General features: G+C 38.6%; 1 protein-coding gene across 2 annotated transcripts in view; it reads left to right on the plus strand.

Annotated features, from left to right (window-relative positions):
- The window catches only part of THRB (thyroid hormone receptor, beta), a 549,876-nt gene that overhangs the window by 481,794 nt on the left and 51,360 nt on the right, over positions 1-16,722 (plus strand). Inside the window, exon 1 of one of the 2 annotated variants that reach the window (XM_006851625.1) lies at positions 1,795-2,225. The exons of the other annotated variant lie outside the window; for it this stretch is intronic. Within the exon in view, the coding sequence (XP_006851687.1) occupies positions 1,898-2,225 (328 nt within the window). The 5' untranslated portion in view covers positions 1,795-1,897. Of the gene's footprint in view, positions 1-1,794; positions 2,226-16,722 lie in introns of those variants that run through there. 2 annotated transcript variants of the gene reach the window in all.

The following is a 16,722-nucleotide window of genomic DNA, read 5'->3' on the forward strand; positions in this document are numbered from 1 at the left end:
TTGGTAAAGTGGAGAGAAAAAGAAAAAAAGAGGAAGACCCTCAATGAGATGGATTGACGCCATGGCAGTAGCAATTCTGAGGATGGTGCAAACCAGAGGAGTGTTTCGTTCTGTTCTGTTGTCTCTAGAATCACTATGGGTCAGAACTGACACAACGGCACCTAACAATAACATTACTGAGGGAACTTGTCTGCAGCCACCCACTGTTTTTAAAGGATTCCAGTTTATTTTCTGGAATAAACTGGTACATATATCAACTGGAATCCTAGTAGTTGTTATTAGGTGTCAACTCTGTTCCCACCCATAATGACCCTGTGCACAACAGAGCGAAACACTTCCCAGCCTTGCACAATCCTCACAGTTGTCATTATGTTTGTGCCCGTTGTTGCTGTCACTGTGTCAATCCATCTTGATGAAGGTCTTCCTCATTTCCATTGACTCTTCACTTTTCCAAGCATCATGTCCTTCTTCAGGGACTGGTCCCTCCTGATAATATGTCCAAAATACAAATTTGGCCAAACTTGCTCTGAAGGAGCATTCTGACTGTACTTCTAAGACAGATTTCTTTGTTCTTCTGGCAGCCCATCATACTTTTAATATTCCTTGCCAACACTATAATTGAAATACATCATTCTTTCACTGTTTTCCTTATTCACTGTGGAGCCCTAGTAGCAATACTTTTTGACTTATCCTCATACATTTCCCCCTTAAGATCCTTATCTTTAAATGCCGAATGTGTAAACAGTAGTTAAATCATATTAAAATGAAAATAATCTCAAAAACAGGTTTGGATAGGAGTAAAGCAGTAAATGTCCAGTTTTCTGTATAGTATTGATGAGTGCTATTAAGCACAATCAATATCCTTCATATAGAGGAATTCTCCACACACTCTTCCACATAGACCTATAAACAAAACCTAAAGACATAATTGAGCAAAGTTATTGAAACTTTATATGTCATGTAGGTTAATGTTAACGATTTAGGAGTGAAGGACGGAATCAGAATGTCTCACAGACCGCAGCAGCATTTCACATTTTAAAACCAGTGTGACTTGTGTGTCATCAAACATGACTGCTGTTATTGTGTGCCGTTGAGTCAGTTCCGACTCATAGCAACTGTTGGTTTTGAACTGCCAACCTTGTGGTTAACAATACAATGCTTATCCTACAATGCCACACCAGGACTTCAAAGGTGATTGGCTCCAACTATTAAGAATCAATCAGTAGTGTTGAACAACACATTGAACCACTGATATTTGTACAACTCAATTCATGCTTTGGAGTAAGACATCAGGTTTGTCACTACCAGATTTTCTCTGGTTTATGCTAATAAACTAGATTATTGATTTTAGGATTTACTGTATACCTACAGATATTCTCTAAGATGTCTGTATAATGTTCCATACTTTATTCTCAACTGACATAACAATGCACTAAGTTGAGTAATCATTTTCTAATCATATTGAAAAGGGTTAAAAACAGCATATAAAATGAATCTTCCAGGCATCAGACTAAGAGGAACCTTCTCGCTGTCACTCCTTTAGCTGAGTAGAGGTCATTCTTACCTGCCCTGTCATCTTCCCCAGTAATTAGCTGCAATCACAGCTTAAGACCTTTGATAGTTATAAATTGGCTTTCTAATATGTTTAAATGACAGAAGAGCTCCAAATACACCTCAGCTGAAACAGGATTGTAGCACATCAGGTGTGATTGCAAAGTGAAACAGGCTGTGTTGCTGTGTTGGTGGTGGTGGTGGTGGTTATTAATCTCCCTTCTCATTTCATGTGTATGTATGTAAGCTTCTCAGCGTATATGCCCAGCTCTCGGGTGTATGGGCCGGTAAATGCATGTGTAGCATGTGTGTATATGTAAAGTAGACGCTGAGCCAGGGTAACAAAATGAACTACTGTATGCAAGAAATATATGAACTGCACCAAGCTGCCGGCAGCAGTTGCTACATGCAGTCCACTGATTATTACGCGTGTTTTGAAGACACTCCGGCTTACAGTGGTTGTGATGTTCAGACTGTGCCCAGTAACAACATATATATGGAACAGGCCTGGGCAGTGAATCAGCCTTATACCTGTAGTTTCCCTGGAAACATGTTTAAAAGCAAGGACTCTGAATTGGATATGGCCCTGAATCAATACAGCCAACCTGAATATTTCACTGAAGAAAAACCTACTTTTTCTCAAGTGCAGTCGCCATCATACTCTCCAAAAAAAGGTAGGGACCATTCTACTCAAATTTGTTCAAAGTCTCCGTGTTTGTTTCCATTTCGTCTTAAAGTTACAGTGTGCATCAGCTTCGTCAAAGCTTGGAATTTGAAGGCTGAGGATTTGAAATTAAAAACAACAGTTAAAGAGGTTGCTAGGTGATTGAAAGGTTCCGTGAATAAGAAAGATTTCCAAGCACTTTACTCCTTCACATGGGAAAGCAGGATTGAGTTGGTTTTCTAGACTGTGTTTTGGATGTGTATGTATATAAAAACAGTGCCCAAAGTGAATATTGTTATGTTGTTTGTTAAATGGGATCATTTTCCCTAGTTCAGGCTCAGATTGAAAAGTCACTGAATTCTTTCTTGGTCCTCCATAATAAAAGTTTATTTTTGTTAACTCTAAAATATTTTCATGACTTGTAACAGTATTCTGATGTTGATATGTGGGTTTTAAAAACAATAATTTTAGCATATTTACTTAACTATGGAAACTACAAAGTTTGTACTTGTAACTAACTACCAAACTGTAACAATGTAAAACTCAAAAAAGAAACTGATATACTTTACCTTGCCATTCTGTCCCTGAAGTCTAACATTGTGTCAAATGAGCTTATATCAAATCAAGTGAAATATCCTTGAGAATATCCAATATTAAAACAATTGCAATATCATATTTATCCCAACAGACATTTGCAGTGCTGTTTAATTTTCTACCAATAGAACATTTCTTATATTGCCAAAAATAAAATAGAAGAAGCAAAGAGGGAACTTAGTAGGAGCAGCTATATAGAAATAGTTTTCAAAATAGCTTAAATTCTAGTGCAAATATGCCAGAAATTCATTTGTTTTTCCTGCATATGATCTACAAGATATTGCATAGAGAACTAAGCCTATAAGCTTCTTATAATTGCATAGAGAACTAAGCTCTATAAGCTGCAAGAACATGGGTCTCTTCAATGAAATTTATCTTAGACTCTAATGTGCACTTATTTCATGTGACTCCTATATACAAACTATCATTTGTTGTTCTTAATGTGACTTCAATCTGAAGTAACCTATTAAGAAAGCAGGAGTCCTAGTGTGGTGCTGTAGGATAAGCGCTCAACTGAGAAGTCAGTTTGAACTGCAAGGTCGGCGGTTCAAACTCACCAGCCATTCCTTGAGAAACCTATACGGGCTTACTATGGGTCAGAACCAACTCAATGGCACTTAACAACAATAACAACATTAAGAAAACAAAGCAAATTTAAAAAGTAAACCCCTCCTGAGACCCACATTTAGTGTTTATCATATACGATGCTGTTCTGTAGCTACCAAATGTGAAATATGAAGGAGAGGGTGGCATGAAACATATTCAGAGCCATCGGTCCATATTTCCATTTTGTCTCACTTACCTCTGAACGGCATCAGAACTTGTCAGTTATTAAAAGGGGTGCACTGTATAAGTCTCCTGATGGGAATATTTGAGCTAAATTGAGGGTGTGCTATTTTATTTACTATTCTAAGTAATTCTCTTGGAAAAAGAGAAATCAGTAATGCCTCATTCGATGTGCCTGGATATGCCTTTCATAGTGGTGTAGGATCACAAGAAAATATTAGTGTCTGTCTCCCTATCCAGGCATTTTGCTATTGTAAAAAATTCCTTGTCAAAGTTTTCAGACTCTTTTAAGTCTTTTTCTTTTTCTCTTTTCACTATATTTTCTTTCACCAGCTCTGAGGAACATTTGTTTCTAAAATGTGAAACCAGAGGTTCTTTACTAATTAGCTTGATGCATGAACTAGGGACAGACACATCGTATGCATATATTGATGTAATTTCTTTCTCAAAGCCATATGCCAGCAAAGGCCACTGCCACCTGCCAAACTTACTAAATCAGAGCAAGCAAATATTCTTAAATGTGCTCTTATTTACCATTACAGGTCTTTATGTAAATCCCAGTAAAACTAAACCCAGCTGCTAACTGTTTCTTAGGACAAAAGGTCATGACCAACATGTCTATCCATATTGATCCAGTATTGATTTTTGCTGTTGGAAGACCTCTGTAGCATTTCATTAAGACACAATTAAGATTATAAGCAGGTGTGCAGTGGGGCAGGCCTCATTATTCCAGTTGTTTTGTTTTGTTTTTATCTATTTCATCAAATTTATAATTGCTTCATCAGTAGTGGTTGCTGTTGTTATAGTTTTATAAACGCTTCAATAATGCAGCTTGCTAAAAGTTTTCCTTCCTATTTCTTCCTGGCTTATTCTAGAATTTTATCTGAGTTTTCTAGAATGTAGACAATGATCCTAATCTTGTATTTTTTTTTTTTTAAGTATGTTTGTAAGTGTACATAAATGAACTACAGGAAAGCTACACAACCCAATTTTAAGAGTGGTTTTCTTAAGTGGAAAACTTAATGGCAGTTTTTTTGTGTGTGTATTGTTGATTTTTTTCTTATATTTTTACCTTTGTAGCCAAGTGGAGAAGCAAAACTTTGAGAACGTGAGCTAAGAAGGAATCAGAATTTAGCTCGTGGAATCGCATTTCAAATAAATCTTCAAGAATTAGAAGGAAAAGCTAATACAGTTTCCATGTTCAGGAGATCTGAACTGCAGAATATAGTGTCATTTTTTATTTTTCATATAGAACATGAAAAAACAATTATTTTAGTTTTTAAAAAGCAGAGTGACAAATAAAACGAACCCTAGCATTCACTCCACTCCTTATTGTTAGACTTTCAAGTACCACAGTTCTTGTTTGTTCTTTTAAAACCAGTCCTGGTTGCCAGTTCTAAGCACATAATTTTCCCGAGGGGACTACTCAGGAGGAAGATGCGGAGGATTGGCAATAGGGACCTTCAATTTGGCAGTGTTTTCAACATAGTTAAAGTTGAAGAGACCTTCTCTTTGGTGGCAATGATTTCAGTGTAGTTGAAACTTGACATCTTTTTTTCTTTTTGTTTTTTAACTGACTGTTCCCACCAGAAATTCCAGTTACATTCCAAAATTCCAGCAGCCTGAATCTGACTGCTCTGAGGGCAGTCAGCTTCTCTGCTTAACCAGAATCCTTCCCTGGTGTGTCTGTCCTGTGAAACTCTCCTTCACAGGATTCTTTCATTGACATTCTACATAGCATCTTGCTTTATGGAGTTCTGTATTCAAAAGCTATGATAGTGCTTCTATCAAAACCGGTTATGTCCAAGAGAATATGCATTTCCTGGTTTTGAGCCAGGATCAAGGAGATGTGGGTGAGCTTATCCTATTGAATTTGAGTTTTGATTGTTCATGTTCCTATTCTACAACCACAGTTTCAGTTTGCAGAAAGAAAAGGTTATAACTGGAGCAGAAAGTTGACATACAACTGTATGTATACTCTGAACTGCTTCCATTGGTCCTGTCTTGGAGACAAAATATGAAGTCTCTTTTCCTCATATTCTGTAGCTCTGTTAATTCCATATGAATAATTGTGTAAACATTAGAAATGAAAATTATATTGTAAGTGAGGGGATGTTTGAAGTGGCCCACATCAAGAGGATTGTATTAAAAAGAAGAGTTAAGCTCCAAAGAATCTAACTAGAATTGCTTTGGCTTCTTTTAAAGTTACAGAAAAGGAAGGGGAGTTTCCAAAATCAGTCCAGAAAAAAACTGTGACATGAGAAGCAGGTATTCAAGCTCAAGAATTAACTCAGTTTAGGGAGAAGCAACCAAAAAAGGAAAACTAGATTTATGAATCTTGTTGCATAATTACTCTCAACCATAAGCTTAAATATGAGCAGATCATGCTATTTAAATTTTTCTCCCCTTTGCCTCCCTTCCCTTCTTCTAGAACTTCCCTTTCTCTCCCCTTTCTTCTTCATTTCTCCTACATCTCCTTTTCTCTCTTTCTCCCCCTTCCCTCCCTCATTCTTTTTACCACTCCATCACTTCTTCCCTCTCCCTCTCCTCCTCCTCGTCGTCTGTCCCCTGTTTCCATTTTCCCCTCTAATTGAATGTGTTGAATTTAAACACATACTCATATATGAATATGATCAGTCCACCAAATGAATGGTTGAACATTACACACATAATTCCCTTAAAATGTAATACTTAAATGATTCAAGCATTAAGAGATTTTTCTACATGTTTATGTAATTGTGGGATGGTTGTGTAAGACTGGTATTCCAAATTGGGCATTGAGACTTAATATACTATAAAGAGATAGCACCTCTCAGAGATACAATGCAACCTAAATACCAAGCTCATTTGCTATTCAAAAGGTTTAGTGAGAAGTTGCCAGAAATGGAAGCAAAGGAACAGGAGAAATTTTCAGACTAAGTCCAAAGTCAGACAAAAGCATGGGTTGACTCTTCTTGCTTTCCTTTCCTGAGAATTTGGCATTGATCTTGTCAAAGACTTCCTTCTCAGAGATTTCACTGACTTCACCTTGAAATGCATCAATTGCTGTTCCTCACAATGATAGGTAGGAGGGGTGATCAAGTGAAGTTGGCTGCCTGCCAGACTTGGTAAGGCTTGGTGGCACTAAGGGGCTTCATGTTCACTGCCTAAGTCCCTCCAAGAATACTTTTCACACTCAAGCCCAAAGCTTTTTCTCATTTCTCAACAGTCAGATGCATTTAGTCTGAGGTCCACTCCTCCGCACTCCCACCATCCTCTCTGGCCTGACTTTTGTGGCCCATATCTGTGTGTCCTCCTCTCTCCCTGTGCCCTATATGTTTCTGTATCCTTCTAGTTTTCAGATCCTCAGGACTGCTGACCTTCCATGCACTGTCCTTGGTACCACTCTTATCTCAGCTCCTCGGTACCTGCTACTTTAGGGAGTTCTCTGGGATCTGGAGACTGCACGAATGCCCTTTCTGAGTGGTCCCTCATGCTCCCTTCCTTTATCCACAGACAGTCATGCTTTCATGTCCTTCTTCTGTCCATGTTCACCCCTCCACTGTATCAAAGCCTTCAGCCTCCAGCCATTCAGTGGCACTTCTTCCTCGCTCCCTCTCCAGAAAGCAGGAAGGCAAAGTGTTCTAGAAAAGTCGTGGCAGGGAGGCGAGTACAAAGGGTCAACAGAACAAGTTTTCTTGTCCAAAGTGCCAGTAGTGCTGAGGTTGAGAGTTCTGTCAAATAAACTGTATATGTATCTTCCCTTTAAAAGGGATTCACACTAATGATTGAGAGCCTGTTGCGTTCTTCATCAGGCTACTATCATTGTTCAGTAAACTGTACCAATCTCACTGCAGGTACATCCTGTGGTCGTAGTCAATGTGCACTTTACAGTGTTAGGTCAAAGAGCTTCATGATGCTTATATATACTACAGAGCCCATTCCAACTGAGAGCAACTATATAGAATAACAAATAACTGCTCCATATGGAAGCACACTGCTTCAGCTTTCTCCCACAAAGCAGTTAACTACACAGAACTCACACAACATACTTATAATTATAGCATTAGTAGCTAAGTGCTTAACCACTGTACTCTGAGAGCTCCTGCTTATGTATTTGTTGTTGTGGTTGTTGTTATTGTTCAGTGATGGCAAGTGGTCTAACTCACAGTGACCCTGTATAGTGTTTCCAAGGAGTAGCTGGTGAGTTTGAACCACCAACACTGCAGTTCCAACCAACGTTAAGGAAAGGAATAACACCCTCTTTTAGAACAGGAAATAATCTCATTGGTAAAAGGGTTCTAAAACTACAAAGCCTACAGTACCAGAGAGCTGACAATAATGAGGAAGAGGCAGGATTGTTTCATAGTAGATGCTTAATTTGAATTTTCAACCAAGACAACATAGTTTTGTTATTGTTGTATAATAAGAATATTTCTAACTTTCATAAAGAAATACATTATCTTTCAACTTTCTTGAACTACTCTTGTCTTCTCATTTCTTATAATGATGAAGATTAAATGAACCCTTTCCTTACTTATGAAATAAAAAATAATGCAAGAGCAAGGATAAATGGTAATCAGTATTAAGCCTTAGCGTTGGTGCTGGCTGCAGAGAACTAGAGAGTACCATATCTATTTGAGGGGGTGGTGGAGGTGCCTGGCTGAGTTCAAATGTTACATATTGAGACACCATGCTCACAGTTATGTGGTTTACAAGGGAAGTTCAATTCAGGGTCAGATATGTTCAGGGAACTGCACTCACAGTCAGGACAATGTCTACTCTGCCATGCCCATAGGCAGGCTTCTCTGAGGCCCTTGGAACCCTTGCCTGGCCTCTGCCTTTATCTGGCCATGTTACAAAGTGCATTTAGAACTGCTGATAAATTCCCAAAGAACAATCCACTCCACCGTAAACCTCATCCTGAAGGCACTTGGCTTCAGCTGCGTCGGGCAGCAAACCTGGCTCCCCCAGTGAAGCACTTGGAAGCATCGTACTCAGCCAGCAAGCCTCCTGCCCACAGTTACTCAGCTTCACTTGCTTCACAGGAAGCCCTCTGCTCAGCCTTGTGCTCTGGCTCTTCTGCTGCTGCTGCTCCTCTGATACTCCTCCGGTGGCACAGCTTTCTGTCCCTGGGTCAAGGAGAGTCAATGTACAGGGACTTTGGGGTCCAACGGACACTCTCCACTCCTGACTCATCTTTCTTAATGATAGTGAGATTCCCCCTCCTGCTTCTGAGATGACTCATTTTATACCCACATTAGAGATCCAAGTTTTCTTAATTAACCCTGTTAACAAACACTGAATAACTGAATCATATAAGCTATCAGCATCTTCCTCCACCTTCTCTTATTCAGACCCATCAGGAAAAGCTGTTTGATGGGAGTTTACAAAGACTATGACTAGAACAGACATTAAATAATTCACTACACCATGTTATTAGAAAGAAAAAATAAAAAGAAATTCGATTTTCTGTGAAATCTGCTTTTAAAAGTGGACTATGATTTTTTAAAGCACTGAAACCAAGCATTAGACTGCCAGTGTGTGTGCCCTTTTGATTAAAATTTTCACTGCAACTTGTTATACCAATCTGTTCCCTCTCCTAGTAATTTGCATCAAGATTTTTATCTCTAATTGTGGACTAAAAGGTTATGTCGACTATTTGAAATTCGAGTCTGCAGGGACAAAGAAAGGATATTTAGCTAGGGACTTTTTTTGTTTGAAACTATTTTATGATAAAGCCTGGCCCTAAAAACAGGTATATATTTTTATTTTGAAGATTCTTGAGTCAAAAAGAATCATCTAAAACTTACTTTGCCCCTCTTTCTATTTGAAAATGTCCAGATAGTGGAAATCCAGGGCCCCTTGTCATTATGTCTTCCCTTTTCTGTATTTATGCCTCTGACCTGACCCTCTTTATGCTTCTTCGTCCTTCCCCACTTCACAACACTCTAGAGTTCATAACCTTGCAAGTCCAATGTTTCCTGTCCCCCAGCACCCAGTTAAAGTAAGCTGCTCAAAGATTCATTGAGGGTGGAATAGGAAGGGCAGGAAGACAAAGGCTGTTCTAGAAAAAATTTGGTGGGACCAGAGCCCCTGCGGAAGCTGTGCTTGAGGATACATATTAGGAGGAAAAATGGTTGAAGCAATCTCTGCCAAGAGAAGATGAAAGTTAAGATATTGTTGTTGTTAAATTATTTAAAACAAGGAAACCAACAGGCTTACTGGTCAGAAAGAGACTGGCAGAACCTGAGACTATGATCCTCAACCACTCTTCAGGTCTGGAAAGGAACTCACCCTCATGGCTCAATTTTCAGCCAAGCAGTTGATAGATATAGAGGGGTGGGGGGGTCCAACACTAGTAAGGTCTGCTCACGATGGTAGGGTCAATCGTTCAAAATCAAAAGGGCAATGTTTACGTAAGGACAAAGTTGAGAAGAGATAGAAAGGTGGGTGGAATGGAAATAGGAACCACACATAGGAAGTTGATCACTTTTGCTGCATGGCGGGGATTGCAATCATTGAGATGAAACAAAGTGTGTGATTGGCTAAATGTAAACTAATCATCTTGTCTGTAAACCTTCACTCAAGTCACAATAAAAAGTAAAACGTAAGGGGAAAAAAAAAAGATGTTATTGTTACATGCTGTCAAGTTAGTTCTGACATAGTGACTCTTTATAGGGTTTCTGAGGAGCAGCATGGGTTTGAACTACCAACCTTACACTTAGCAGTCCAGTGCTCTTCCTACCACTGCACTTGTACGTTTATAGAGAGAAAAATAGACAGGCTCTATCTATAATAATGGTGATGTAATAATGATGATAAAAAGAAAAAAGAAAAGGGCAAGAAGAATGATTTTTTATGAGATCAACAAAACTTGTTAATAGTGATATTGTTTACTTTTAAAGGTAAACCAGAATTTTTTAAAAAAAAGGTAAACAAGAAAACCAAAGATAACTATACAAACATGTCGTTTGTCTATTTCAAATTAGCACCAATTACAATTCATATAAGCTGATTGATGTATCCAACTCTATGTATCATAATATAAGCATATGTAGGTATCTCAGATCTTTTGTGGAATGACTTAGGTTTAGTTCAAACAAAGAAGGCTATTAAATATGAGATAAGCCATATTGTAACTTTATTTGACCCACAAGTGTGGGTTTTTGTAATTTATTGCTCTTGTAGCTTACCCATTAGCTTACAACTTTTAAACATTAGCATGGATGCTGATTTAAAGGAATCACAATTCTTTAAAATAGCAAAATCTAGAAAAGAATGTAACACATTTTCACTCAATATATGTGTGTGTGTATTATGATCTATGAAGTTTAAATAAAATTAGGTTTGATATAAGAATAAAGCTCCTAGAAATTTGGAACTGTTTTCACAAAAATAACTGAATATGACCTGCTTGAGTGCTTGAAGATATATTTTTATAATTAGAATGTTGTTCTCACCCCAGACAGTTTTTAGACAACAATGAAAAATGTTCTTTAAAGTAAATGCTGTTTCAAATTTGTGACTGATGTCTTATTTACTTTAGGTCCTTATGTGTTAATTAAATACATGGGTGAATTGACGGATGGATGGATGGATGGATGGATGGATGGATGGATGAATAAAGTATTTATCGGAGGATTAAAAATTATCATTATTAAGAATTTGATACCTAATACTAAGAATTCCTTGTAAAATGAATCAGAATTAATACGCTGGGAAAGGTTAAGAGGAAGCCATTCATGGTTTCTAAGTATATAATGAAATGGCATAGATAAAAGGTGCCCGTGTGGTTGAGGAAAATCTTTGAGGGTCTGGAGATGAGGGATGAATTAAGGAGATTCATAAAAGAAGAATGATTACATATGTTAATTATTTAGAATTCTCATCCTGAGTCCTGGTGCTGTATGATAAACATTGAACTGCTAACCACAAGGTGGTGTTGGTGTTTATGTGCCATGGAGTGGGTTTCAACTCATAGCAATGATGCATAGGGTTTGTGAGGCTGTAAATCTTTACAGGAGCACAAAGCTTCATCTTTCTTCCATGGAGTGCCTGGTAGATTTGAACTGCTAAACTTTTGGTTAGCAGCACAGCTCATAATCCACTACGCTACCAGAGCTTCTTAACCACAAGATAAGCAGTTCAAACCCACTAGCTGCACCTTGGAAACCTTATACCGTCACTGTAAGTCAGCATACACAACAACAAAGACAGCAACCCTGACCAAAACCGCTCAGGATTCGTTGTGGGATCTGAGTTGCTTGTTCCACAAGATGAACCAGCAACATGGAACTTCTTCACTTCTAGGAATTGTCCAAAGTATTTCCCACTACCACTGATACCACCTACAATTTAAGATGGCAAAACTGGTTCTGTTAGGCAAGTAATCCTATACAGAAAGTGAGATTACCCAGCATGAAAAAGGTCTCTGAATTTAGCGTCACTCTCCTCCTGCGAGGTAGCGCTTTTGCTATAGATTTACCACTGAGGTTCATCTGCCTTATGTTCTTCTTTTCATTAATGGCTGTGTATCTGCCCAAGTGACAAGAGATACCCATTTGTAGGCTCCTAAAATATGAAATACTGTTATAACCCACTCAACAGAATTAAATTAGCCAGCCTTCTTATCTTATCTACATAGAGAAATCTTGAATCTAGTGTATACCAAGAAGTCAAGCTTATAGCCTACTGCATAATTTGTGGTGAAAATATACAGAACTTACTCTTTCCACTCAAGCCTCTGCATAGAAGCTTTCTTTTTTTTTTTTAATTTAAATTAATGTTAGCTACAACATGGATGATCCTCAAAAACGTTAGGCCAAATGAAAGAAGCCAGTCACAAAGGACCATACACGTATGATTCCATGTAGATGAAATGTCAAGAATAAACAAAGTATATTAGTGATTGTAGGGGCTGAGGCTGCAGGAGGGAGGAGGGAATGAGGGAATGACTGCTGAAGAATATCATATTTCTTTGAGGGATGCTGAACTGTTCTGGAAATGGTTAGAGTCAGTGATTGAATATACTCCAATCAGATTATACTAAGAACCACTGAACTGAACACTTTTAAGGGGATAAATTATATGATATGTGAATTATATCTTAATAAAGTTGTTACCCAAGAAAAAAGAAAAAAAAAAAACTAAATGTTAGTAACATTTTACTATGTCAGCCTATTTTACATGCAAGCTAATCTTTAACAATTAATCAGGTATTAAAAAGTGTCAGGAGTCCTGGTGCGGCACTGTGGGCTACTGCACTGGACTGCAAATTCAGTTTGAACCTCAAGGTCAGCAGTTCAGGCTCACCAGTCGTTCCTTGGAAATCCTATACAGGGTCGCTATGGGTCAGAACCAACTCAACGGCACTTAACAACAACAACCAAGTGTCAGGAGTCCTGGTGTGGTGCTATGGGTTAATGCGCTGGATTGCCAGGTTGGTTTGAAGCACAAGATCAAGAGTTCAAGCAAACCAGCCACTACTTGGAAACCCTGTACTATGAGTCGGAACCAACTTGAAAGCACTTAACAACAACTAAGTGTCAAGTAAAAAAAAAAAAAATCTAAGTACTTACTAAATAAGCTGATAGTGTTTGCTTTAATAAAAATATGCTTGATAAAGTGTCAGCATAGTCTTATAGTAAGTAGTATTTTTTTAATGTTTTATTGTGAATTATATGATAGTTTACATGGGAGAACATTAGTTTTACATTCATTCTATCGTATATTGTTTCATTGTCATGGCTACAATTCCCGCCATGCATCATCAACCAACCAAAGGGTATACACTACAAGCCTGCCCCCCTCCCCGGTCGTCAGCACACAGCCCCTCTCCCTCTCTGGGTCTAAAGTCCCCAGCTGCTCCATCTCTCCACGTCATCATCTCTGCCTCCATCTCAGGCATCACTGCTTCTCTGGGTAGGGTCCTGCTCTCCGCTCTTCTCCCTTGATGCTCCCAGGGACCTCTGATCCTAGACTGCAAAGTTAATCACTCCCCTCATTGCTAAGTATAATTTATCTAAGTATGTGAAAAGGAACTCTGGTAGCACTGTAGGACAAGCACTGGACTGCTAACTGAAAGGTCAGCAGTTCAAACTCACCAGCTGCTCTGCAAGAGAAAGATGAAGTTTTCTGCACATGTAAAGATTTATACATTCTTATCAAAGGAGAAAAGAATGAAGTTGTCAAAGACTACATTTTTCTCAGATCAACCATCAACACTCATGGAGACAGCAGTCAAGAAATCAAACGACAGATTGAATTAGGCAAATCTGCTGCTCAACGCCTTTTTAAAGAGCAAAGATGTCAGTTTGAGGACTAAGATGTGCCTGATCCAAACCATGGTATTTTCAATAACCTCATATGCATGTGAAAGCTGGACAGTGAATAAGTAAGACCATAAAAGAATTGGTACATTTGAGTGATAGTGTTGGAGGAGAATATTGAAAGTGCCATGGGCTGCCAAAAGAACAAACAGATTTGTGTTGGATGAAGTACAGCCGGAGTGTTCCTTGGAGACCAGGATGGCCAAATTTCATCTCTCATACTTTGGATACATTGTCAGGAGGGACCAGTCACTTAGAAGGATATCACGTTTGGTAAGGTGGAGGGTCAGAGAAGGAGATAAAGACCCCCAGCGAGATGGATTGGCAAAGTGGCAGCATCAATGGGCTCAAACGTGGCAACAATTGTGAGGTTGGCCCAGGAACGGGCAGTGTTTCCTTCTGTTGTGCATCGGGTTGCTATGAGTCAATACCGACTCAATGGCACCTAACAACGACAAAGATTTACAGACTTGGAAACACTCTACAGGGTTGCTATGAGTCAGAATCTACTCACTGGCTGTGAGTGGTGGGAAGCAAGTGAAAAGTGGGGAAAATGTATAACCCTTGGACTGTCACCCATTGTTGTTGTTGTTGTTGTTAAGTGTCATCTAGTCGGTTCCAAATCATGGCGGCTTTGTGTAGAGCAGCTGGTGAGTTTGACCCATCAACTTTGGTTTCAAACCGACCTTTCGGTCCAGTGCATTATCCTACAGCACCACATAAGGACACCTATTATCGTGGGTCATAATTGTTTTCTAGGAGTGGCTGTCTAGGGTTAACAGTCACCTGAGACAACTCCAAGGAGCCTTGGTGACACTGTGGGTTAGACATTGGACTGCTAACCACAGTATTGGTGATTCAAACCCACCAGCTGCTCTACAGAAGATATATGGCTCTGTTTGCTCTTATAAAGATTTACATTCTTGCAAATACTATATAGGGTCACTAATGAGTGAGAACTGGAGTCCTGGTGTGGCACTGTGGGTTAATGCACCAGATTACAAAGCCATTTGAACTGCAAAGTTGAAGGTTACAGCTCATCATCTGCTCCTCGGAAGCCTTATACAGGATCACTATGGGTCAGAACCAAGTCAATGACACTTAACAACAACAACATGAGTCCAAATTCACTCAACAGCAGTGAGTTTGGTGGGTTTTTGAGATAACTTGCAGATGCCATTTCTTGATACACAGCATAACAACTTCCAGGGGTTGTATCTCTCAGTTTTGTGTCTATTACTGGGTGGTCAGCATCTCAAAATTCACCACTGACCTTGTGCTATTTATTCAGTGTCCACTGTTGGCAATAGAACTAGCACTGCATGTGACTCATTTGTTGAGTGTGAAAATGGAAAAAGATGAAGAAGGTAAAATCAAGAAGCAAAACTTGGTTAAGTTCTCTAGAAGAATTGGTTAGCACACAATGTTACGGGCTGCATTCAGTAACCTTAAGAGAATCCCACCTATTTCTTCATTATTGTGGGATGTTATTCCCTGATGGGAGTTACTTAATGATGAAAAATGGATTTATGTAGTGGGGTTATTGATGTGACTATTTGGGATTACTAAAATGATTCTGAGTTAGTATTTCATAGGCAAGAAAGAGGTGGGTGGGGTGTACAAGTATGCTTATGTAAACAGTGGTCACCCACTTAAGTATTGTGTTCTAAAGTTTCTATAGAAGTTTTGATGATTTAAATAAAGACATATTTAATCGCCTGCTCATCCACCCACAAGAAGATATTCTAGGAGAAACAGAGAACCTATGAGACTAGCAACTAGAACAAACCCTTTCTGTTTGTTGATTGAATTATCATTGACTTCCAAGGTTTACAAGACCCTGAAAAGTAAAATAATCCAACTATCAGCATAAATTATTGAATTACATGAAGGAGAAATTGCCAGTGAACAACCACCAAAGCCCAAAGATAAAGCAGTCAGGTGATGGTAAGGTAGAGTGAGAAATGTTGACGTGAAGGTGAATTACCTGTATCCTCCCAACCCTGGTTAATTTTCTTGGGCCCCACATTTTCATTCATGAGCACATAAATGCCCATCTGCCATCTATACTTGATACCAACATCTCAATAGTCTTTACTTTGTTTTATGAACTGTACATAATCTAGGCATAACAGGTCAAGACTGTAGCCTTACTGACATCACCAATGTTTATATTACATGTGTCTTTACAAGAAAGGTGCTTGCTTTAATTACTGTGTTGCTTTGCTATGTAAATATTGTTTTGCGTGCTTGTCAGTACCATGCATGTAAATACACACTCACAGTCACCCTCATACTCATCTAAAGTGAACAGCCACCAAAAACACTGCAGATGGTATCTCTGACTGCTGAGTTCAATCTTTTTGAAAATCTAAAATAGGTACTTGAGGTTATAGGTAAAGTTTGCTAATCTTTGTCTTCAAATTTTTCCACAAGGAACTGCATTATATGTGTCATTTTTAATTTTAAAAAATCTAGACTTTGTAGGCAACAAACTGATGCAGACATTAATTTGATTCCTAAAGACTTCATTTAAGTACACTTGGTAAGGGTTAAGTCCAGAGCATTCAGACCATTTTCATTTTGTTGATCCGCAATCTGTAAAGCACACTTGAGAACTAAATCATTCTCTGGACACAGTGCCCAGATGAAATTTTGTTTTTTCTCATGGATGGATTCCCCAAAACTCTGTTTGAAATGAATGAATGTCTAATGAGTTTTCTTACAGATTTTATTAGTATTTCTTATTAACTTTGAACCACAACACTATCAGTTACCAAGTAACTCTGGTATAAAGCATACACACACACACACACA

This window comes from Chrysochloris asiatica, unplaced genomic scaffold (genome assembly GCF_000296735.1).
Source record: "Chrysochloris asiatica unplaced genomic scaffold, ChrAsi1.0 scaffold00030, whole genome shotgun sequence".
Lineage (NCBI taxonomy): Eukaryota > Metazoa > Chordata > Mammalia > Afrosoricida > Chrysochloridae > Chrysochloris > Chrysochloris asiatica.